This window comes from Temnothorax nylanderi, unplaced genomic scaffold, assembly GCF_030848795.1.
Source record: "Temnothorax nylanderi isolate EJ_2023f unplaced genomic scaffold, tnyl_v1.0 TNYL_tig0991_pilon, whole genome shotgun sequence".
Lineage (NCBI taxonomy): Eukaryota > Metazoa > Arthropoda > Insecta > Hymenoptera > Formicidae > Temnothorax > Temnothorax nylanderi.
The window spans coordinates 16220-41325 of NW_027250053.1; the positions used below are offsets into that span (position 1 = coordinate 16220).

The 25106-nt window shown below is 39.2% G+C and overlaps 3 protein-coding genes and 1 long non-coding RNA gene across 9 annotated transcripts; 2 read left to right on the plus strand and 2 right to left on the minus strand.

The window, feature by feature from the left end:
• The first annotated feature begins 17 nt into the window (after positions 1–17).
• On the plus strand, positions 18–7696 carry Ric (Ras-related protein interacting with calmodulin). Its single transcript, XM_071725415.1, has 5 exons — positions 18–855; positions 952–1008; positions 1186–1259; positions 1390–1581; positions 1717–7696. Exons 1-5 carry the CDS (start codon positions 678–680, stop codon positions 1948–1950), a joined length of 735 nt encoding a protein of 244 aa, XP_071581516.1. The 5' UTR covers positions 18–677; the 3' UTR covers positions 1951–7696.
• Positions 4809–10957, minus strand: LOC139786247 (uncharacterized). 3 transcript variants are annotated; one of them, XM_071725413.1, is made up of 8 exons: positions 10816–10957; positions 10680–10736; positions 8628–8861; positions 7863–8163; positions 7698–7776; positions 7140–7313; positions 5840–5938; positions 4809–5497 (listed from the first exon to the last, which is right to left on the minus strand). In XM_071725413.1, the coding sequence occupies exons 3-8, from the start codon at positions 8792–8794 to the stop codon at positions 5433–5435; spliced, it is 885 nt and encodes a 294-aa protein (XP_071581514.1). In that variant the 5' UTR covers positions 8795–8861; positions 10680–10736; positions 10816–10957; the 3' UTR covers positions 4809–5432. The 3 variants fall into 3 exon arrangements, with proteins under 3 accessions (XP_071581514.1, XP_071581512.1, XP_071581515.1); XM_071725411.1 differs by having other exon boundaries at positions 4809–5548; XM_071725414.1 differs by lacking the exon at positions 7140–7313 and having other exon boundaries at positions 4809–5548.
• LOC139786249 (uncharacterized) lies at positions 9333–13957 on the plus strand. Its single transcript, XR_011722229.1, has 3 exons — positions 9333–9883; positions 10211–10438; positions 10693–13957. It is a non-coding gene; the product is annotated as an uncharacterized lncRNA (long non-coding RNA).
• On the minus strand, positions 10749–24889 carry Hcf (Host cell factor). 4 transcript variants are annotated; one of them, XM_071725403.1, is made up of 9 exons: positions 23544–24889; positions 21380–22087; positions 21005–21156; positions 19412–20929; positions 19142–19325; positions 17728–19064; positions 17419–17646; positions 16933–17311; positions 10749–16859 (listed from the first exon to the last, which is right to left on the minus strand). In XM_071725403.1, the coding sequence occupies exons 1-9, from the start codon at positions 23701–23703 to the stop codon at positions 16729–16731; spliced, it is 4797 nt and encodes a 1598-aa protein (XP_071581504.1). In that variant the 5' UTR covers positions 23704–24889; the 3' UTR covers positions 10749–16728. The 4 variants fall into 4 exon arrangements, with proteins under 4 accessions (XP_071581504.1, XP_071581507.1, XP_071581506.1 ...); XM_071725406.1 differs by having other exon boundaries at positions 14376–16856; positions 21011–21156; XM_071725405.1 differs by having other exon boundaries at positions 14376–16859; positions 21011–21156.
• Positions 24890–25106: the final 217 nt, after the last annotated feature.

Sequence of the window (25106 nt, forward strand, 5' to 3'; positions counted from 1 at the left end):
TTAAATAATATAAGCTTACATATTTTTAAGTTACTCAGGACACATATGCGCGTCAACTTTTTTTTTAGATAAGCATATGGTATTGAACCAACTCAAATCGACACAATTAAATGTTAAAATTGTTTTCCTTCCTTTTATTGTGGATTTCCGACCCAATTAGGGCAAAATATCACGGTTTAGCTATTAAAAGACATATAAACGACAAGCATCCAGTGCGCTTAGAACTATGTCGGAACGCACGCGCGTGTTTTCGATCCCGTGACTGTCTCACGTTCTCCGCGAATCTGTCAAGTTCGGAGTTTCGGAGTTGGGCAGTTCGGCGCCCGCAGCGATGATCAGTGGCATAGGTACTGATCAGTGCGCGCCCCGGCACTCCCGGCTCCCGGCCGCTCGACGACGAGTCATGCTGCGCGGCACCACGAAGACCTGAATCTCTCAACGTGCTTCTCCCGCGCGTTAAACATGAGTCACGACGTCGTTTACGACGTCCGTCGCACAGCAGCCGCCGGCAACAACACGGGTGTGTCCGTTGAATCGGTCGCGCTCCGATACGGCGCGGTCGGCGCGGTCAAGTGTGCCTCGGTGCCTCCAGCTCCAGTCGACGCGGCCGCCTCGTCGTAGGATAAGTGTGTCGACTGTCGGGTGCGTACGCACGTACGTACACACGCCGCGCCGGTATGCACGGCCGACCAGCCGCCACGATGACCGCGGTGACGACGGCGGCTGGCATCCCACAGGACAAGAACGTCGCCTGCAACGGCAAGGACGACGTGCCGGTGGTAACGCAGTCCGCTAGGAGCAGACCTAGGGTGTACAAGATCGTGGTGTTGGGCGACGGCGGCGTTGGCAAATCAGGTACCCGTCACCTGATTGATTTATCGGAGTATCCCCAACTGTTTCAAACGTTTGAGTGTGTATACTATTGTAATGATTACATGTCTTGCATTTCAGCTGTCACTTTGCAGTTTGTCAGTCACAGGTTCCTGGACTATCACGATCCTACGATAGGTAAGTCGCGTTGTATGCAAAGAACACTGGAACTTGCTAACTCTCCTGTACAGGCGTAAATATTAGTAGAAAGCAAACTGTAGATGCATATGTATACAGAGTCCGAGAGATTTGACGCCTACATTTGAGTTTTCGAGATTAATGTGAAGAGAACAATGGTTTTTCTTTTATTCATAGAGGATTCATATCAGACACAAGTGGTAATCGACGGCGAGGCAGCTCTCCTTGATATTTTGGACACAGCCGGACAGGTTCGAGACTCATACGTATTACAATGGTTACAACATTATATACGATATATTGACATGTGTTCTTCATCCATTCTCATTTCTCGTATAACAAATGGGAACGGATCCTGACTCTGTGTACTATTGTAAACAGGTGGAATTCACAGCAATGCGTGAGCAATACATGCGATGCGGCGAAGGCTTCTTGATATGTTACTCGGTAACGGATAGGCATAGCTTCCAAGAGACAATGGAGTACAGGAAACTAATATCACGTGTGCGCGCCAACGAGAACATTCCTTTGGTGCTGGTCGGCAATAAGTTTGATCTACAGCATCATCGAAAGGTACATCAGATGCTGTTGAGTTGACCACGATATATCCGATATTAGAAATTGCGAATACATCGCGATACACGTGGCGTGCAAGAACAATGAAATATTGATTTCTCGCATACATTGAACTCTCGGCGGCTATTTTAGGTGACCACGGAGGAAGGCAAGGCGCTGGCGGAGGAGCTCGGTTGTCCGTTTTACGAGACATCCGCCGCTCTCAGACAATTCATAGACGATGCATTTTTCTCGTTGATCAGGCAAATTCGCGCTAAGGACAGATCCCGCAATTTACATCGCAAGCGCAGCCGTTGGTGGCGAATTCGCTCGATATTCGCCTTCATTTTCCGACGGAGGAGACATGCTTCCCATCGTGCTCCATAAAATTGGTTTTTTATAATGAGTTCTTTAGAGAGATCATTGAACCGACATACGATAGCAATGACGGGAGTGATATCGTAGCAGATCACAACGAAATAGATATTACCCATAATTTTTTATAATTTACGCGATGCATAGTTACCCTTGTTTAGAGACTGACGAATTTACTAACAATTTCACTGCCTTATCATTGACCCCAGGACGTATTTTCAATATAGAGCAAAGTGAAATTGTCAAACGGGCTGGAACGCACACTTTGTACTCATCTTAGACCTGAGATCTCGAATTAATCATTCGTGCTGCTCAATTTAAGAAACATAGAGCATGATACACAGTAGATTTACATTTCCTGTAGAGGATACAGGATACAGCATATACTTGTGACTTCCAGTTTTCTAGAATGACCATTTCTTCCGCGACATTTATTTATCTCGAAGGCTGTTAATGTTTATTTAAGTCAGGTTTCACAAAATATCAGTGGCGATAAATATAACGGAACCTAAGGCAACTAACTTTAAATAAGTAAATATTTCACAAGTCTCTAATGAATCATTTTCCTGATAGTAATGAATAGTTTTCTGATAGTAGACGACGTTCAAATTTTAGTTTAATATTACATAACGTACGCGACCAAAGAAAAGTATATGAAACGTTAATGCAAAGCAAGAAGTGATTCTTGGCAATGCAGAGAAAAATGCAAGATATTATGCAAAAGCTTTACAACATAAATAACTGCAATTTTAAAAAGGATATATATAAAATAATTGAATTTTATTTATTTTAATTCAATTCAATGTAAATATATATCAAAGACTATGCTGCTACAAATTATGAATGAGAGCTATATAAATTATAAAAGTTGCAGTAAGTTGCAAAGTTTATATAGAATTGTTATACATTTAGTATTATTAATTATTATTAACGTAAATTTTATGATCTCTAAAATATCTCGAAAAGACATTTCTCTATTGAAACAGATAAATATGTCTTCTATAGACATAAATAATTGAACTGGCAATAAAAGTAAATATTATATTATTTCTGTACAAACACAAAAGCTCAGAAAAAATATCATGTAGGCTTTAATCGAAGCTCATATATATAAATATTATACTCTAATTCAAAGAGCATTCGAGTGCAGTTTAATAATTACAATAAATATCCTATGCAGCGCTTGTCAAATACATATATATATAATTTTATATAATTTTTAAAAATCAATCTGATCAGTCATTAATTATTTTTTAGTCATGAACTAGTGATGAAAAATTTGTAAAATAACAATCATTTTAGTATGTAACAATCATTAAGACGTAAATCCGCATACTAATTATCTAGTCGTTACTTAATTTTTCCTAGTCAAATTTTATATTTCGTTGTAATATATTAACATATTATTTTAATCATAGGTAACCCGTCGATTAATGCACAATTTTTTATAATAATTCTCGAATGTTTTGTTACATATTACAATATTGTGAATGTATATGCATATATGTGTATTATTACATAGTGGGTGCGTTCCGTTTCACGCATGATGCGCCTAATACATCACTTATCCTTGTTTAACATTCAATGAACAACAAGGATAAATGATGCATTATGCGCATCATGCATAAAACAGAACGTACCCATACTGTTAAACGAGACATAGACATATTGTTAAATGAGAAATAGATTTTTATAATATTTATTTAATATTATGTTTGTATAATTTAACATTTTCTATGTTGAAGTCAGTTATTGCAAGTTCATATATAATGTATGTACATATAATATACATATATATTATGTTATTGACATGTACTATTAATTAATTTTATAGTAATAACAGCAAGTGTGACTATTTGTAGCAGCAAATATAAGTATTATTGGCAGCATTTATGATAATGATTTTGCAATATATAATTCATAAAGAATGACCGTATCGATTAAAATAAATATACCAATATATATATACTGCATGTTTAGAGAAATTTACATAATGCGACATTAAAACATGAAATATTCATACGTTCATATCAGTAAAAGAATATTATAATTATTGTCTTAGAATTAAAAATATGAATAACAGAAATAGCTATTAATGAAATAAAGTCATCATCACCATATATAAAAAAGAAAAAATTAGTAAGAAAGAAAAATTGCTACATGTCATTAAAGATGTAGGTAACGTTGTCATTTTATATATCACGACATTTATTAATTAGCTGTCAAATAGAGAGATAAGCCTCAAACATAATACGACACAAATTATGGATCTCGTACATAATAAGAGAACATAATGGAAAACATAGTGACAAGTATGTAAGGAACAATAACTTATAATTTACGAAGACAATATGATAATCAACGATCACTTTGATGTTATATTTTTATTTCATTTACATAACAAATTTTAATAATGTATAAAATATTGAGAAAAAGGAACGGCAAGCTAACGCATGTAATCTTTTACTCAATAAGTATTTAGTAAACTTGATGCTGTACTACACAATAGTACAAATGAACATCACATAAGTGTAAACCGTAGGGATTTTGCAATAAAATCACGAAATTTTATGTAAGCTGAGTATATTTTAGATATGTGCTAACACAAAGATATACAAAACTGATATATTTCACATCATGGATATAAAATAATTTTACAGTAAGATATAAGGAATGTAAAGAAATAAAACTTTAAAATAATTAATTAATATCATGCCTAATTTTCATAATTAAAAATTTGTTACAAACTTAAACTGTCTTTATCTTTGATGGAAGCCGCAGTAATACTTTTTTGTATCAAAATTTTTATTGTCCATTATCTATCCAACAAGACTGCAATAAAACTGGCAAAGAAAAATAAACAAGTATAGTTATTTGATTAAAAGTTTGGCGCATCTTTTTATGTAAAACATTTACAATTTATTGCATACAGCTTCACTATTTCCTTTAAGTGATACAAAATGCTTTATCAGAAGACAGAAAATTATTGCAGCACGTCTTATGTCTAAAAATTGCTAATGTAATAACTATTGGCACTCATTTTCAGATCTCTCAATGATCACAGTATCCGTTTATTACGTAGAGATTTCACATATGGCCTCAAACGTATGTATATAAAAAATGACCAACTTATTTTGGCACATTCGTACATTATTTTGTAGTTTCATCTTCGGTATTGTAGAAAAAAAAATATTTAAAAAGTACATATTTTTAAGATAGTAACGTATAAAAAATATTTGTATCACGAACAATTAAGTATGTGCGTGTGCGTGTGTGTGTGTGTGTGTGTGTGTGTGCGTGCGTGCGTGTGTGTGCGTACGATACAATTGAGCACAATATTTTACACGATTCATCATAGTCAAAGGATCATTATTCGCGATCGATCAGAATATCACTTATATTTATCTATAACTACACTTTAAACTAGACTTTAAACTAAGTAGCTCGCGCTTTGCAAGACTGCATTATTTATGTCTAAACTATATTGCGTGATACTATATAATTTTGTCGCTAGGTTTCTTTGTGGCATCTTGCGTTTTATCTTCTTCTTCATAATTGTCTGGAAATAGCATAGTTTCTTCTGTGCTTTGTATGTCATCTCCATTGTTATCTACATAAATGATTTAAAAAAATTTAAAAAAATTATTGCTAGTTTTATTGTCCTTTTTCAATTGTTTTAAAATCCAGTTTTCCATGAAATAGAATAATACATATGTAGCAATAATAAAATAAAAAAGTAATCTAATTAAAATTTTATAAAAAGTAAACTGTAATAAACTTGTAAAAAGAACAAGTAATAACAAGAACACGAATATCATGACATCATGACTTTTATAATTTGCAACATTTCAGCAAGTGAAAATTAAACGTTTGCAATGATATGTTTTAAAGTTCTAATTACCACGTGCACGATTTTCAGGATCGTCCAAGTCGTTGGCAACTAGGGTATCCTGCTCTGCGGCATTATTTGATGTTCCATTGGCTTTCGATTCCGTATCAACTGAAAGCCATGTAAGCTAAGTTACTATACTAAAGTAAAAAGTTCGTATGTATTTCTGAAAAATTTTAATTATTATTTGTCGTACAGAATATGCAAATGACAACTGTATATATAATGAGAATCATTATTATATACGCGTTAGTAACTAATAATTATTAACGCAAGTTCCATCAGTATTTGTATATTCCATGCATGTTAATATATAATACGTTAGTTTTTTAATAATATTAATTTTGCAAAGTTTTTATAATAATATTAATAATTATTATCCGCAACCAATTCTTTGGTATAGCCTGGAAGCAGGAATGTCTTGCTGAAAGTGTTGCACACGTAAGATGTTTTTCTCCTACCATAGATATAACTATAACGTATTTTACGCTTGATATTTTTAGCAAAGAGTTAAAAATGTTATATAGTTTATCACATTTTTTATTGTTTGTATATAGTTCTATAGATACAAATCAAAAGTTATAATTCACATTAAATGCTTTCAATATTATTTAATCATAAGATTCTATTATAAATACAATATTGCAACAAGCTGTAAATAAATCGCAAAATATACTACATAAACTTGATAATTGTCATAACTTAGTTATAAATATAATATAATCTTGTTTCACCCCACTCTTTATATAAAGGTTTACTGTACATAATTTAATTTTTATCTTTTTCTTTAAAATTAGCCTAAAAAAGAACAATGCGTTTAATATTGAAACAATTAAAATAACAATTTAATACAATTCTTATAGAAAAATAAATTATTGCATGGCACCTATTGACTCATCTATCAAAACTTGTGCCTGTGTTATTCAGCATATAAACTGTATAAGCTATATAAATACTTTATACTATTCTAATATGTACAAAATTAGATCTTGTAAAATATAAGGAAGTTAACTATTACATTTTTATTTTATGAAGACAATTTTGTGTTACAATACTAAAACAGTCTTTTTCGTATGTGAAAGTTTCAGCGTTCGATATTAGGGAAATAATAGTTTATATATCATTAGAATGCACCCGAAGGGCCGAGCACGATCTACAGCTTAGTCAGAAGCGATACAGTGGGGTTGTCCTTAATAGAGCTTTAGTCACAGATGTATGAAAATGTGAATTATGTACAAATCTACTGCAAACTTTTAATTTCATGTCTGTGGCAGCATTCTCTCGCCCCGAGGACGGAGAAAGGTATCACTACCTTTCTTCAACATAGTCACTGAGAAACGAGGAGTTTGGCGCACAGCACCAGGTGGGTCTGTTGGTAGGATCGGAATTCCGTGGAACTTCAAACCTCGCTGACCAGCTACGGCTATTCTTACAGCAGACTCCGGTACAGGATGCAACTGAGACTTGTTAATGACCACTGTCGTTGCTAGATCAGCAAATCCCGACAATATCTTATAATACTGAGTCAGTCAAAAATGTGCAAGGGGAACGAGCTTGTAGTCGCATTAATTCTTGCGTGAGCAGCCCAATCGCAGTTAGAACTTAATGGGAATATTGACGAGATTTGAAAACAAGATAAAATTGGAGGGTATTTTCTTCCCGCCGTTAAAGCAGGGTGCAATTAGCAATCTAAATTAGCAAATGTCTTCATTCGTACAATCATGGTAATACACTGCAGATATTTCTTGTATATTAAATAAACTACGTAAAGAATTAATTTCGACAAACACTCGAATGCGGTTATTTATCATAATAGAAAACTCGGAACATGTGTCAAACGAAATTTGTAATAAAAATAATTATAACTTACGTGGCTGGAGATTTGGAGTTTCTTTCTTCTCAGGTGGTGAATTACAACTAAGCTTGATTTGATCTACTTCTCCTTTCAGCTGTAAAATAACCATGAACCTTTTTTAATACATTTTTCAAATCACCCTCAATTTTACATAAATACTATTAAATAAAAAGTTCATACCCTATCTACTTCCTCTTGAAGTTTTTTATTTTCATCCCGCTTTGCATCTAATTGAGTATTAATGGTGGCCTTTTCTAATCTCAATGTTTCTAACGTTGCAGTTTTCGTGGCATCCAGTTTGTTCAACGAGTCTAGTTCACTTTTACACATAGTAACTGAATCCTCGAGCTCCTCATTTCTCTTTTTAAAATCCATCTGCTGTTCCAAGCGGACGTGCAAGGAAGCCAACTCATCTTCCGTATGTTTAAACCTTTGCTCCAAATTACCACGCAATGTTACGCACTGATCTCTTTCTTCAGCACTGAAAGGAGAAATTCATTTCTTCGTTAGAACGAGATTTGAAATTGTGTCAAACATTTTTATACATTACAATGAATAACAACCTAAAAACAGAATCTGGCAATGCTGATATTATAAACATGCATTGTACAAGTAAGCCACAAGCCAAAATTTTCATGAAAAAGAAATTCACATGTACGTGTATTGCTTTATACATTATATAACAATCATAATCCAAAAGAGTGAAAACTCGCAATGTTTCTGCAATGGTCTGACATCAATATTTCAAACAGCCACGTTCATTATAAACATTTAAGTGGCATGGTGACATAACTCTTTGGTAACCACAATGACCACAACTTAATTATGTATGACTGACAACTGTCACTCGTCACAGAGATAGTGGTTAACAAAATTCAGGGTATACAGTAGATTTTGCTTGATGTGAAGCAACCCGCAGCGAGCAGCGACGGTGCTGGCTCTCACCTTATCTTGAGCTGCTCGTTCAGGTCGTCGATCTGCCTGATGAGGTCCAGATTCTCGGAAGACAGGGTCCACCAGCTGCAGACGAGCATGAGGCACGCCAGGAGGAGTCCTCCGACCAGGAGAGGCGGGCATCTGCCTCCGCCGACCCTCATACCGTCGATTCCCATCACTCTTGCTTTCGTGTCGCGTATGCCGGTTCTCGCTCAGCGGAACATATGCCGAGTTGTCGCCGATCTGTTATCGCCAGTGCACATGCAAACAATAATCTACGTGTCACGCGCGTTCTTTTGTGAAACGTGAGCCGCGGCCGCGGCGCGCTCCGTTCCGTAACCCCACTCCGTGGAACGCGATTCTCGTTGGGCGACGAGGAGGCGAATTCCACGTCGACGTCGTCGACGACGCGCTGCGTTCTGCGTCCCGCCTCTCTCAGGAACGCTTTCGCATGATAACCATTTGAAAACCGCGTATTTTAGGCACTTTACAACGGGGGCGTGCTCCGATATACGCTGCCGGCACCGGCAGCGATACGACAGCAGCGTTTCCTGATCCTTTTTACTTTTTACAGACGTATATACAGGGTGTCCCAGAAATGACGCATTAAAATTATACAATTAAAAATGTATGGGATCTCCGGGATGCTATCTCCTCTTCGAGCATTCGATCGAATAACGTATTTCTGCCATCGTTTTTCGATATCAAGCGTTGGCTATTTTTTTATTATTAAACCTGAAATTTGTGCGTGACTTTATTTGTCAGGAATTAAACGCACACAGAGCTTTGTTATATTCCAACTAAAATTTTCATTAAAATCTTTATGTCGCGAGAGACGGTGACAAGGCCGACAAGTATTTTCTCGTCAGTTTACTTCGTACGTCTATCGTTTTTATCGACAATTGACGATACGCGATTTCTAGTTAAAAATTTCTAGAACACCTGCACTGACAATTTCCGATCTTCACGCGATAACGTCGAATGATCGATCGACGTCTCTCGCTATTCAAGTCATTATTTCCGTTTGTCGGAAGTACTCGTTTACCATACTTACATTTTTAATTCATTTAATTTCAAATAAAAAGACAAAAATTTCCTTCATTTCCTGTATTTTAATCGCCATTGACGTGGCGCTCTTATTTGTCAGCGGCTACGAACTATCGATCGGCTTCATCTATGATAGCGAAAATTGGAGCTCGACGGCAACGGGTAACCTTGATGATAAGCGCACATTTGGCATAATTACGCGATATAAATAAAAAAAAGTAAATTTTCAAAATTAGCGGTGTCCCTAAGCAATTATACATTTGCTTCCTAACCTAAATGTATAACGATAATGAACGATACGAAAAACTAATTAAAAATCTTGATACGACACTTCGTGAATGCAGGGAATCGTTTCAACGATGATAAATTGCAAATCGATTTTATGAGAGAACCTTTTTAGTGTGCTTGTCTCCATTTCTATACATAACTGTCGATGATGGAGAAACGTACGCTTCGTGCAAGTGATACAATCGATTGCTAGATCCTTGATGGAGATGGATTTATTTATGGTTTAGATGTTTAACGACCTATTATCCCCTCTATAGATGCTGAATCATTGCGCTGTGTGAAATCCGCTGGATATGCATCAGGAAAACGACCTTGCTACCTTTCCCTTCGCGATTCCCAACGAAAACATCGTGTATATCGACCTACCAGCACTATTTGCAATTTAAGTGACTGGAGCAGTTTTACTAATATATGGAGCAGATTGAATTAATTCGACGTGAAAGAAACATTAATCTATGAAAATATCGATTGAACGCTGCTGTAAGGTAAATTGTCTTTTTGCTTTACACCCTCTTTTATAAGTAACAAAAGTCATAATCGTATTTCTTATGTACTTCATAATATCGCTGAAAATAATTAATTAATCACCTTATTATGCCACATCTATAATTCTATATTCATGAAAATTAAATAAAGTAAGAAAGTTGTTAAGTTTTGACTTGAATGTCATACAATTAATGTCTTAATTAAAAGTGTCTAAATTATAATACATTCTAATGCCAATACCTTTAAATTGCAGTATCACGCAAGGTGGAATTTCAGCAGACGAGCACAGGTGAACATCTACAAGCGACATATGTACAAAAACACCGCGTTTATTCAGTCCTCTTAATTATATATTATATATAACATATATATTTACTTAACGCCGTTCCATCGAAGAGAATTCATAGCCGATTAGAGCGAACAGAAAATATATCACGGTCTCGATGAGAAAACAAAAATCAACGGGATCGTACAACCGGATTTACGGCGCGCGGTTCTTTCTAATCAACTAATTAACACAGAGTTGAGGACAATCGATCGTATATCATCGGTTGCGAGCAGTCCCCGTCTGTGAACAGGATGGGACTGACGCGCGACTCGTCGTTTGTTCGCTTATTATCTCTCGACGAGCGCGAGATCGCAACCAGTAACACCGGTCCGATAAAACGCATTCCCGCTCTCGCGATGCACTTTTCGCAGCGATCGAAACTGTTCTGACGCTTATTTATATATAGTAATAGACTTGTTTGCTAGTCATTTATGCAGTATTTCTTTTCTTATCGAGTCTAATCAGTTTTGTCGATTTACTTTTTGATTTCGTAAAACCTTAGAAAAATGGAAATTCGACGCGCATTCAGAAATTTCTATCGATCATCTGACACGAGAAGATTAATAGCGTTTGTGATCCGAGCCGATTGCTTATAATCATTTTTAATAATTGTGGACTTGATTTATATTTTTTATATTTTCGATTATTAATATTGCTTATCATATAAAATATATCCAAATTAGTAAAAGAGAACACGAGAATATCTCCACCAATTTTAGGACATATTTAATTTATTCGTGTTTGATTTTATTTTTTCGCTAATTTTACATCTTACATAATAATTAAAATTACACAATTGAATGATACTAATTAAATTATACAGTTCAAGTAAATCAAGTCGTAATCATTATTAAAAATTAATAAATGTATCAGGGCGCAATGTATATTATTCTTTTCTTCCAAGCGGAAAACGATCACCACTTTCGGAACATCCGGTATTATTATTTTATTCATAGCGATGCACTTTGTATCAATGCTTCGTAATGCGTTGGAATCGCGTGAAGGCTGTTTCGAAAGTGAACAAACCGATTGCATGCGCATCGTTTTCATTTATCGTCTTTCACATTCTTTACTTGACAATATACTCGGCTATATATTCGAAGAGAAATAAAATATATCGTAAATTTAATGGCTTTTCCTGTGTTTTTAGCGTCATTGCGTGTCAAGTGCCAGACGCTGGGATCGTTTAAGGATCACTTGTCGTAACCCGTATTTTTCAAACTTGATTATACCGATACTTCTGGGAAACATGAGCCGAGGTCGTTACATTATCTCCTTATTTACCTGCGAGGAAGAGACCGATTTACCTGATCGAAATAATCGCAAGACGTAGTTATAGGTAAATCGAATGGCAAAGATTTAAAGTAATTTAATTTAATTTTAATTTTGAAAACACATGGTTTATATCGTTACAGACGAGTGATTTGATCTTTTTGACAAATTTTTTTTAGTGAAAGTCCGCGAATTGAAAGCAAACGTACTTGCTATCGACAAATTCAATTTCTTTTTGAAATGATTTATTGTCAGTGATCGGTAGCACTCGTGCTACACACGCAATTGTAAAAATTGCGACGCATTTACAGTGAGAGTGTGCACATTGTGGTATTAAATTCGTGCAATAAAAGCGACGGTATTTCCTGTCTAGACTCTGCAGTTGGAAAATATTGCACTAATCAGTTCTAAAAATAATCTGCGAAGCCATCGTGTTAGACAAACAAATAGATATTTGATGTCTCTTCCATATAGATGTAAAAATGATTCATCAATGAAAAAGCAATTCGCTCTTAGGCTAACCATGCGTCTTAATTCTCCTGTTGTCAATCGCAGACCCTACTTAATAATGTTGTATTAATTAACTTACAACGCAACATACATTTTTAAATAGTACGAATATTTTTTATGCTCTTATATTAAGAAGATATAAAAAACGACGTAAAAAATATATCGGATGTAGAGATTCTTTTTCATTTCGAATGCTACCGATTCTCTAACGTTATTGTTTTGTATTTTCATCGTTATACAACGGAAAAATGGAAAGGCAAGCATGGAACGGGACCTTTATACAAATACAATTTTCAGTGTACAATTATATAGTGTTAATCAAAGATTTTTCTTTCACACGTACATCGGGTCTGCGATTAGGCACGCTAATTCCATATAAATACAGCGATATCCGTGATATTATCTAACGTGAAGGACTTATTTACAGTGTGATTCAATGTAAATCCTTAGAAGACGTGTACGAGAGAGAAAGGACGTAATTAACAATTACAATCTTCGCTTCCTTACTTTTAACTCGTTACGTATATTCGATTTCATATACGTATGCTCGACACATCCTCTTACAATTCCTCTCGCACGCATCATTCCAATTTACACAGTTGTGGCTTATTATAAAATGGTATAGTTATATACTCATTATTACATATTGCGAAACTTTCGTCGTGTGATGTATTATAAATTGATTAGATACTCGGGAGTATACTAATCTTGTCCGGCGACATGTGTACATCGAACCAGGGGATCCTTATCAAAAAATACAAATCCGCTTAATATCACTGCAGGTTTCATGCAGTGAAATATCATCCATTTAGCACACATTATCCACGACGCGCCAAATTATATCCGTCATCGTCGAAATATTATCGCAACCTCTCATTATCCTATTATATTGCGCCTAAATCACTTTCACCATAATCTCCTCGTCGGTATTTTACTATTTTCTCGTACTAATCATGCGCATGTTTAAATATACGATTAAGGTTTAGTATAGAAAAAGGATTTATAGGAAAATGATGGTCCGAAACTGACATTGAATCTTTTGGTCTCTCGTACAGCAGATTAGTTTAGATTGAGAATCTTTTCAATCGGTATACAAAAATAAGATATGGTAGATAAATAAATTATCCATTTGTCAATCGGTATCTTTCAATAAATTATAAATGGCGACAATTGAAAAAAGAATTTATCTTGATAATGAAAAAATTAATTTAGAAACGATATCTAAATTATTAAAGATCTAATTAACTTTGCCCAACTTAATATGCGTTGTCTATCGCATTACTAATCTTGAAAGTAGCATGATTTTTTAAATTATTGATATCGAAAGTAAATGTAATGATTCTATTCTTTTTTCATTCTTAATTTATAACAGTTCTGCTCGAATAAAATGAGACAGGAATTAAATGAATATGTATGCTTTCGTTACTGCCAAACAAGACGTATTTTTCGAAAAGATAACATGCGAAATATTCCGAGGCTACACCAATAACTGTAATAATAATTTTGTTACGTGTCTTTTATTATATTTCTTTTGTTATCGCTGTTAATAATTTTCGGTATTTTTATACTCAAAGAAAAAACAAAGTACAAAACTTGCAAATTCATAAAAAGATGTTTTAGCCTTTAGTGTATGGAAAATGATTAAAGTCAAATAAACTTTTGCTCGATTTTAAAACATACTATATGTATATGACTTTAAAAGATATATACGATACTTAAAAAGTTTAAAAGAACAGAATATTAAAATACATTTTTTTAAGTGCTCACAATTACACTCTTGCATACGTATAAAGCACAGAAAGTGTAATGAAGGTAAAAATTGTATATTGTATAAGAAATTTATCTATATTTATTTGCACGACATACTTCGGTGAAGAGTATAAATGCAGTGGTAGCAGGCGATTTACAAAGAAAGGGATACCGGTGAGACGCGTGGTAGTAGTGACAATTCCAAGATATTTTTATGCACAAGGCTTGTGTACACAGATACAGATTAGCGTCATCTCCTGTTAACAAAATATACAAATAAAATTATACAGAAGATAACTTCTTGTTGATCATTAATAGTACAGAGACAGTCGTTTCTCTTTTCTCTCGTTTTTTAGAGGATCAACAAGAAGAACCATATTAAAATAATTCATTTGAAAGTATATACCACATTTAGTTATCCCATTTATATTATTATACATTATATCTTCATCTGTATTTCCAGGCAATGCTTCTAAAAATGTCGGGTATAAGAACCCATGTAAAAGATAAACAATTGCAATTGTACATTTAATGTAAAGTTCATTGGTACCACGAGAGTACTCTCGTGGTTGGAGATAATCTTTCTATAATATACAGATTTCCTAGTAAAGTAAACTTTGTAAACGCAAAACTTTAATATAACAGATTGAGCGTTTGGAACGCTGTGTTAGTAGATGGTGTTCTACCTTGCTTATGCTATAAATGGATAACGAAAAGCATATGTATATGGATAATCTAAAATAAAAATATGCGCTTAAATTATTGCAGCTTCAACATAGTCAACTGAGAGAAGCGAGACTGCCGACAGCTTCTGTAATCAACTTTTTTCGATTGATTCGAAAAGCTTATACAGTATTTTGATTAAAATATAATATTATGCTCAAAGAAAGTGTGGAGTGTTACATATCTCCCTTTAATGTGACAACGTATGTTTCTCTCTTACCTTTCCTTCGCACATTAATCTTCCAATTATTTGCTATTTACTTGCCTTAGCGCTATGAAAGATTAGAATTTACGTTAAGGACATACAGCCTACTGTTATTCAGATATATCAATATTAAAACCATTGTTTCGTTGCTGTCTAAAAATATCCTTAACTTTCCATGGAGTTTTCTTTTATCCACTAAAATATCAATAACCATCCTAGTGCCCGATCCTTAGAGATATTCATTAATTACATGTAGTAATTCATTTAATATAAATATTATACAAAATATCTCTGCATCGTTGCAATTGTTTGAAAAAAGCATACAAGAAGTAACTTAGTATTACACATGTTTAATAGGTAATTTTACATTACGAGTTGCTTTCTAGTATCGATAACGTATTCCTGTCGCATTTGGCAGTAACAAAAGTATCGGAATAATGTATAGCACCGATTGTCACGTTTAAAACTGGATCGATGACACAATAAAAGCTTCCCTTACTATGTGAAACTGAAACATAAACGAGCAGATTGAAATAGGAGACTAATTAAGGTTAGACAATATATATATCTCCCAATTATTCTACCTTATCAAAAAGTATTTATTTTATTACCTCAGAATATGATAAACACATTTTTCTCAGTGCAAGAATTGTATGTACACTAAATAACCTATATCTCAAAAGCGAGCTTTCTCCGCGTACAGTAGTGAATGCAAAAAGAATTGCAGATACTCCGTTAATGATAAATATATTATAAAGAATTTAGATGTTTAAAATAGATCTTTCTCGAATATATACATATATATATATATATATATGTATAATTGTTTAAACAAATATGTAAAATATCGAATATGAATCCTGTTCGGTTATTCATTCCCATATAACACCTCATACTCATCAAACTAATCGATTGTCAGATAACGAGGAAATCATAAAAGCGCGAACGTGTTAATCGCGATTTTACGTGATGCAAGTATGAGCATTTAGATGCGATATGTCGTACCGTCCGTTAGAAAACGCTATAAACATGGAAAAACTTACTTAACTGCAAAAAAATAACCATGTCGCCATTTATTAACGGTACTTTTTACAAAGAAGATTCTCGCGCACTCTTACGAAAAAATGGGATGACAGTGAGTAAGAAACACGGTACATAAAGTTGACGTTCACATACTGAACACTAAAAATACTTTTCTTCCCCAATCCTTACACAGGCTACGTTTACACCCTGAATTTAGGCCGCGGCCTAAATGCAGGGTGTAACCGTGCCCATAAACTTAAGTCTACGGATACCTCTTCGCTCTCTCTCTCTCTCTCTCTCTCCCCCTTTTTTTCTCGTCGTTTCTTATCGCACGTTCATATTTTTCGTTTACTTGTTCATCACGTCGTTTAGCTGGTAATACATTGATTTCATTATCGTTGTTAGGCATATAGAAATTAAATAATGAGTAGCGTTGCTCATGGGAGTTTCGGCTGTACGAGGCCAGGGAGAGAACAGGCTCACGAGAAATTATCACTAGATGGTTCCATTTTCATTTTCTTCTGTGGGGAAGTCACTTGCGAACGTAGGTCTGTTGTATTGGCGGGTCTCTTCACTTGCGGATTATTTTTCACTGCAGTAGTTGGATCTGCTAATAATTAAGTGTTTGTTCAGATGTATCCCTTTGAAAAAATCATTCAAATCAGACAAATCGCGTAACTCACCTTGCAACCACCTGACTTGAGTGGCTGGTCCATATCCTTTGTCGTTTCGTGCTGCTATTCTAAAGATTATGGCCGGTTTCGTAGTGGTGTCCACGTGAGCGGCATTAAGGGCACTATTGTTCACCGAACAAGAATTACTCGAACCGCAATAAACTCTAATAAAAGCTAATTGATTTGGATTCGACACAACTGTTTTTGGTTCTCCGTCATTGTTCAACGCGGTACTTCGCACTGCCAGGTAGACGGAATACTCGAGAATGGGTCCAACGTTGCTAGGCGGCGGTTCCCAAGAAATTTGTGCGCCGTCCACGGATTTTGATATCTTTATAGCGCTCGGTGCACCCGGGAATCCCGGAAGACACGTCTTGAATGCCGCTACCTACAACGAAAATGAGAATTCACAATCAAGCAGATTTTATCTTTTATTTGTTGAAGAATCATCTTCTTACTAAATAACATCGCAAGATATGGAATTGGATTTGTTACCTCGCTCCAGGCACTTCGTCCACAACTATTCACAGCGGCAACTCTAAATTTGTAGGCAGTACCGGGTTCTAACGCTATTTTAGCTCGTCCTTTAAAAACATCCATTGTCAAAGATTGCGTTATATCTAACGGCTCATCGTCAGGAAGATAATAATGTTGAACGGTAAAACTAGTTCCTTTTATCACTCCCACGTCATACCATTCTGCCTCTTTTTTCTCCTCTTCGCTCTGTAAAAATATTAGCGAATGACAACGTTTGTATTTCATTTGATGTAATAGTAAACGATATAGAAAATTAATAGAATTTACCGGTTCATTTTTAACTTTTATCGTTGGCTCTGCCGATCCTAAAGCAGCAGTAGCCAATGTTGTCAACGCTGTCGAATCATCTCCAGTTTCTGATCTGACATCGTTGATTTTTTCCTGTTTCTGATTTTCTCGCTTTTGAACAGCGAAGTCATCTTTTATTTCCATTTTTACGGGAGTATGTACTTTTTCCATTTCCTTCTCGAGAGGTGCGGCGACACCATTGATCGATGATACGGGCAAATCCGGCAATTTAACCTGTTCCGTAGGTGGCGTAGGTTTCGTAGATTCATCGTTCGGTTCCGATTTCATTTGGACGCTTGGTGTAACAGTGGGGACCGTTACATTATCTGTCGGAGGCGATGTACTGTTATCAGTGATCGCCGGTTCATCGGTGTCATTCGATTTTACAGGAGAACTTTTGGTTGGAAGATCAGTTTCCAGTTCTGCAGTTTCTTCTTTCATCTTCTCAACTTTAGGAGTATCGCTTTGGGGAGGATGCGATGCTTCCGTATCTTCGGTAAGTAAATCTTCAGTAATTAGCGGTTTTTCGTCCTCAGAAAACGATTTATTCTTTACATCTTTCACCTGGCTGTTCTCATCTTGCTGAGTTCCGTCAATTTCCATTGCCGAATTCGCGACGTCCGCTGGAGGCGTGTGTTCAGATGAAGCCTCCGCGGATGATTGTACTAAAGGCAACTCGGATTTTATTACGTCATTGACTATTGGTTCCTTTACCTCTTTTTCACTTGGTAACTCTGCATCATTGTCGTCAGTTTCCATAGGTACTTTGTCACCAACTGGTGGATTATCAACGTCTTCAGCTTTTTTGGTTTGACTGGTGGTGATCGATTCGGGAAGGTCGGCTGTTTTCGCTTTTTCTTCTTCATCCTTTATGTCAATTTCCTCTTTTACGGCCGAATCCTCTGCCTGAATATTTTCAGATTTATTAACGTTTTGTTCCGTTATCGCCGCCGATTCAGTGCCAGCCGATTCGCTGGCATTTTCTGAAGCTGGCTCTTCATCTACGTCCATTTTTTCTTCACCTTCCAGTAAGAGATCATCTATCGGACCATCTACTTGCGGAAGTACGAAGTTTCCGTCGCCGTCGACTTGCATCGGTTCTCCTGCACCCATCTGAGAAACTAGAGCGGCCGCTGTGGTCGCCTCGTTACCGTTACAGCTATCCTCCATTTTATCGTCGCCGCCAGCACCATCATCTGTAGCTACCATGAATGATAAACCACCAGATGGTTCCTGGACTGGATCTATCAGACCAGCCTCTGCTGCCAATGCAGCTAATGCAGCATCAGTAGTAGCAGGACCGTCAGAAGTAGATGCTGAAATATCATTTTATCGTGTAAGTTAACGTCGCAAGTGGCTTTTATGTTATATATCAAAACATAATTTTACCTACCTAGGGAGGCTGAAGGTTGTTTTTGCGAAGAAACAAACAGCATTTTGCTAGTATCTATTGAATCTGATGCGCTAGAAGTAGTTACTATGGAACTACTACTTGTTGGCAAAAGCGTTACCGTCTTTGCACTTATACCCGCGGGCATTTGTAAAGTCACTGGCTTTCCAGATACTGCTACCGCTTCCTATAATTTGATAAGCAAGTTTCAATATTTTCAATTTATATCTTGTAAAAAAAAAAGTTCATAAATGTTTCTTGTTACACACTTACAGGCGTCTTTTGTATCTGCGGCACGGTAACGAGTTGATTCTTGCTAGTATTGAAGATGGTTTGCGTACCGCTCTTTGCAGCAATTGTCACTGTCTTTGGTACACCGCCTTGCCCCGGAACCGTGATAGTTAACGGCTTGCCAGCAGTTCCACCACCCATTGCCCCGGAGGAAACAACAATCATCTTGACACCTTGCTGATTCGTGACGTGATTGGTAGCTGACAACGGCAAGACGTTTACAGGAGTAGCTACGGGAGTAGCTCCTTGTCCTGTACCAGCTTGCGATGTTGTTACAGCTTGTACAGCTCTTAGACCAGAGCCTGTGGTGACCACGATGAACTGATTGGTTCTTCCGACTAGACCACTGTTTCCCGTCGGCTTAGTAATCATTATGGTTTGCTTGCCCGTAATGTTCTGTCCTTTGCTCATCGTCACTAAGTTGGATGTCTTCATAGTCGTAAGGATTTTTGATCCCGCAACCGTGTTAGGATTTACCAACCGCAATATTGTCGGTCCCTGATTGAGAGGTTTTGCGCCGGTTGCTTGGACACCTTTGCCAGGAATAAGGCTCATCTTGGGTACTGTGGCCATCATGCCTTGTCCGGTCTTCACAAGATGCACGATCTGCGGCTGACCGGGTATATTTTGGCCAGGCTTTTGCAGTATGATTTGCTTGCTCTGTTGTGGCGAGGCAGTGCGCAATACTGTAGCGCCGGGCGCGGCAAAACGTATCTGCTGACCTGGTTGAACGTTCTTCATCCTGATGGTGTTGGTTGCGGTCGCAGCTGCGACTGCGGTCTGTGGCACGATCGAGACATTGTTCATAGTGATCTTCGGGGTGGCTGCTGCTGCCGCGGCCAAAGCAGCGATTCCAGACATAGCAGCGGGCGTTTGACCAGCTGCAGTTGTAATCGTAGTAGTAGCAGTTGCAGTTGTTTGTTGTTGCTCAGTGGTAGCAGCTGCAACCGCCGTCGCTGCAGCCACTGTTGCTGTGGTAGTGACCAGAGGAGATCGGATACGTATAACGTTGCCGGTCGCGACTCTCGGGGTCATAGGACTCGAGGGCTTCTGCACCACTTGCGACGGTACTGGTTTCTGCACGGGGCTCGCACTTTGGACTCGCAATGGAGTTGCCACTGCCGTTGCCACAGCTGTCGCTACAGATGCTCTAGCGGCAGCGGCAACAGGAGGTGTAGTCGGAGGAAGAGCAGCGACAGTAGTCACAGGCGGAGATGTGATAGGTACTGTCGCGGGAGACGCCACCATCGCAGAGGTTGTTACCGCAATAGGAGTACTGACGATAGGCGCAGTCGGCGTCGGTGCGCTCACTGAAGAGAAGGTAGCGGTCGCCGCTACCGGTGGCATGTCATACTTTTGTATTTGAAGGATATAATATTGCGCGGACGGGCTTGCTGTCCAGCTGACTTCCAATGTTTGCGTGGAAGCTCTGACCAACTGAACTCTGGAAGGTGCCGCTGGCTTACTGACTTCAAGATACCACAGATCTTTACAACACACCTAAACCGAATGAAGAATCATATTGTTAGCACAACAATATTTCATCTAATCGAAAGCCATGCCATCATAACTAACCCTAACCTGGTTGTTCCAAGCTTTGCGATAGCCATCTCTACCAGACCATACGTAAAGTCTACTGTGTACACCAACAGCACAATGACCAGCACGAGCACGAGGAACATTTTCCTCCAAGGAATCAACGGTTAGTTGCTCCCACGTAAGCGTTTCTAAAATAATAACATTTGATTTTAATGCTTGTTCTTGGAGAAGAACTTATTATCAAAGTTTATCCAACTGATTATTAAAATTAACAGTATAATATTTGAATAGTATACTAATCATATATATATATATTATAACAAAGTTACTCTTTTTGTTTTTCATACATATATATTTTTTTAAGTTTAATAATTCTAGATCATTATTAAAGGAAAAAAAAGACGAACTTACCTAGATTCAAGCATGCTAGCGTGCTTGTGCATTTCCATTCTTTCTCGTGTGACGCGACTTTAACGTCATCAACGACTAATGGCACCCATCCCCCAAACACATACATTCGATGACCGATTAGAGTGGCAGTATGAAGCGATCGTGGTAGAGGGGTAGGTCCATGAACCACTGGCTTGTTCCAAGTCATTGAATCAACATCGAGGAACCATAAATCACCTAGACGGCAACCGCTCATGCCACCGTATATCACCAGCCAAGATTTGCCTGTGGTACGATCAGTGTACGCCACTCCAGTATGGGATTCTCTAGGAGGTGGCGCGTGTCCGTGCGTTTGCGGCACATCCCAGGCTGTTTGGCCATTAGGAAGGAGTTCGAGCGTGTACAAATCGTTTAAATATCTCGGAATATTACTTTTCGGATCGTCACTTTCATTCGCCAGACCCCCAAAAAGGAAGACCCTATTACCAATGAGGGTGAAACTATGCCCTAATCGTGGGCACGGCGGGGGCTCGTGCTTAGGTGGCTTTGGCCTCAAACGCTTCCACTCCCACCGACTCGCTTGTAATTCATACAGCTCGTTAGAATATTTGCCATACTCTACCATTCCACCGAAGACAAAAATACGTGTGCCATCGACAACAAAGCCATATGCTGCACAGCCTGGCGGAATGTCTCCCTTTGTAGATGGCACGAACCATTGATTCGTTGCTGCAAAGATATACCTTATATAAATATCTTGATGCAAAATTAGATGCAATATTTATATGCATAGAGAGTTATACTTTTCTATCTTATATAAATAATGTTTTAATGCAATGCAAAGTGCAAAAAATTCTTTTCTCCTGTTTTGATTATTAGTGTATCAATATGTGATATATATTTGTAATTATAAAAGATATGTAAAAGATAATATATAATTCTTTATATATAAATATGTGTTATTTTACATTTTTATACATTATATATAATTACACAAGTATTTCATGAAAGTAATTTAATCAAGCAAAATTGTATCTAATTTAAATAAAATGTATGTTAATGTCTCTTGATAACATTAATTTAATATGCATAATTTAATGCATAATAAGAAATTTGCATACGTGAGATATCTTTTCAACTCTATAAACATTTTGTAATTAGAACATGTGATTTTGTTTCGATAAATAAATTTTTAATGAAACATAAAGCAGGATTCATCGTTTGATAAGATTATCTTTACGTCAATGGTTGGAATCTTGAGATTAACAAACAATAAGACCATAGGATCTGCTCTTTCCAACTGCGCTATTCGAGCGTTGCATCTCCTTTCCCTTTCTCTCTGATGTTTAGATACGTGCTAATCTCATTTTAAATAATGCAGAAAGTGCAATGTAGTACAGCGGTAAGAAACAATAAATCTGACGAGTTATTTTTAGTCGCAGTCTATTATATTCTGAACTCGGGAAAAAATTCGTTCGAGCGACGAAGGAAAAATGGGGAAAGAGATAAGTCGAGGAAAAACACGCGCAGCTACGAGGAAGAGACCATATGCATTCCGGCTGTTACCATGGCGAGCTCGCGCGCGAGGCCAAACATTTCGAAATCGGGCTCGAAATGCGCGCAGCGGCGCGCGCCGGCGCACGTCGGTCGGCGACGTAGCGCGAGAAAGATAATAATGTACGAGCGGACGCGTGCGGGAGGCGGATGAAGGGCGGAGAGAAGGAACGAGAACGAAAGGAAAAAGGAGAAAGAAAAGGCGGAGGAGCGCGAACGTGGAATGACGGGAAACTCGGCGCGGTGCATCGTGGCGGGGGGAGGGGGGACGCGGGCGGAGCGAGGGAGGGGGCTCGTTGGAGACAGCAATGGCCGCTCCCGCGCGTATAAACATGTAGAATGACAGACCGCGACGATTTCGCGGGTCCGTCGGGGCCCGAGCGCTCGTCTCGCGGGCGTGAGGACGCCGCGCGATCGAGCCCGACGGCGAACGCCGGGCCCGGTCGCCGGGCGTCCCGTTCGGGACGCGGAATCGGCGCGTTCGGCTCCGGATCCGGCCGGTCACCGTCTTGTCAACGTATGCCGCCATATTGGTTCGCGGGAATCGCCAGGTACGGCGCGGCGCACGGCAAGGGACGCACGGCACGGCGGCGGCGTAACACACGAGTATGCTCGAGCGGCGTTAACTCACCTGTGTTGTACACATGTAACTCGTCGACGATGCCCTCGTTCCCGCCGCCGAAAACAACCATGAGATCCTTGATGGCGACCGCCCGGTGGCCATGCCTGGGTCGCGGCTGGGGCCCGGTCGGATTCGCGATCCGCTTCCACTTTAGCATGGGTGCCGCCATGATGACCGTCGATCACATCATTTTTTCATCCCGCGCGATCGTCCTACACCACCAGTATCACCACCGTTGTTTTCGCCGTCGTTGATGTCGTTATTGTCGTCGCCGAACACTCGACCAGTCGACCGTAGAGCCCGACGCTCGGCGAACGTACGCGGGCGTCCCCTCCTTTATCACAGAAACCGCGGCCCGTGTTTGTCCGTCGCGACGGCCGTCGTCGACGACCAAGGCGATCCTCGAAAGTCTCCCGACACTCGCGCGAAATCCACCGCTTCCGCGGGCCGCTCGAGCCGCGCCGTTCTCGAGGCCGGACGTCCCGATTCTAACCTCTCCGAGGGCGCCGTTTCACGGTGGCGGCGGCGAGCTCCTCGCGCGCGCACTCGTATCGGCTCGGAACACGGTGCCGCGACGTCTCTCGAGCCGGCGATCGGCAACAGCGGGGCCGTCTCGCTCGTTCGCGCGCGCACGCGTTCCTCCGCACCTTCGATTCGCGAGAAAAGCCGCGGGTCGGAAACCAACTCCGGAGGCGCCGAGACTCGCCGCTACGAGAACGGTGTGTGTGTGTGTGTGTGTCCCAGCGGCGCGCAACACGTACACACGTACAGAGAGACGACGCGCGCCGTGTGCGTGCACGTCCGTATTTACGTATACGCGGTGTTTACGGCCACCGACAACGTGGACGCTAGAGCGACGATTCAGCGACGCGCCGCGACCCGGGCGGATACGCGCTCGCGACGCCCTCCGCTCATATCGCGACAATATCGACTTCGCGGATTCGATAATCTCGAGATTAATCGGCGGCGGCGGCGGCGTCGTCGACGTCGATTCGGGCGGGGGGCACGGGAGAAAAGGGAAGGCGCTTCTCGGTGCGCGCGCGCGCGATTCTCGGTCTCTCTCCCGCCTCCTCACCCGCTGCCGTCGCCTCCGTATCCTCTCGCGGTGAAACCTGCGTCAAAACGAACGAAAAACGGCGCGGCAAGATATCACTGTGGCACGATCGAGCGACGCTGAGCGAAGCGACGAGTATCCGCGACCTGACGCTCGTGACGAGCGAGACGCGACGACCGGCCACTGGCGGCGAGCGATTCCGTCGTACTTATCGGGGAAACAGCCGGAATATTCGGTAGCTCGATGGCGCGCACGAGCGGTCTTCGCGGACCTCGTCCACCATTGCACACAACGCGTCGGTAACGAGCGGTAACAAGCGCATTGCCAACTGACGCCGCTCGCCGCTCCGCGGGGAAATGCAACGCTCGAGCCGCGAGCGATCAATCGACTGGCTTCCTCGATTCTTCCCGTGGGAAGATCGATCGTCGTTTCTCATTCGATTAGTCCAAGGGTAGAAATTCGACCAATCACGTGTCCAGATAACTTTATGGAGTCAAATTGTCCTGAAAATTACTATT

What these genes read in the sequence shown, in the direction of transcription:
- Ric (XM_071725415.1), top strand. Translation starts at nt 678, where the DNA reads ATGCACGGCCGACCAGCCGCCACGATGACCGCGGTGACGACGGCGGCT. An exon ending in TTTTGGACACAGCCGGACAG is followed by an intron (nt 1,260 to 1,389) that starts GTTCGAGACTCA and finishes TATTGTAAACAG; the next exon opens with GTGGAATTCACAGCAATGCG. An exon ending in ATCTACAGCATCATCGAAAG is followed by an intron (nt 1,582 to 1,716) that starts GTACATCAGATG and finishes CGGCTATTTTAG; the next exon opens with GTGACCACGGAGGAAGGCAA.
- LOC139786247 (XM_071725411.1), bottom strand. Translation starts at nt 8,794, where the DNA reads ATGGGAATCGACGGTATGAGGGTCGGCGGAGGCAGATGCCCGCCTCTC. An exon ending in AACGAGCAGCTCAAGATAAG is followed by an intron (nt 8,164 to 8,627) that starts GTGAGAGCCAGC and finishes TTCTCCTTTCAG; the next exon opens with TGCTGAAGAAAGAGATCAGT. An exon ending in AGTGACTATGTTGAAGAAAG is followed by an intron (nt 5,939 to 7,139) that starts GTAGTGATACCT and finishes CATGGCTTTCAG; the next exon opens with TTGATACGGAATCGAAAGCC.
- Hcf (XM_071725403.1), bottom strand. Translation starts at nt 23,703, where the DNA reads ATGGCGGCACCCATGCTAAAGTGGAAGCGGATCGCGAATCCGACCGGG. An exon ending in TAAAAGTTAAAAATGAACCG is followed by an intron (nt 17,647 to 17,727) that starts GTAAATTCTATT and finishes ATATTTTTACAG; the next exon opens with AGCGAAGAGGAGAAAAAAGA. An exon ending in TCAAGTCAGGTGGTTGCAAG is followed by an intron (nt 16,860 to 16,932) that starts GTGAGTTACGCG and finishes CTTAATTATTAG; the next exon opens with CAGATCCAACTACTGCAGTG.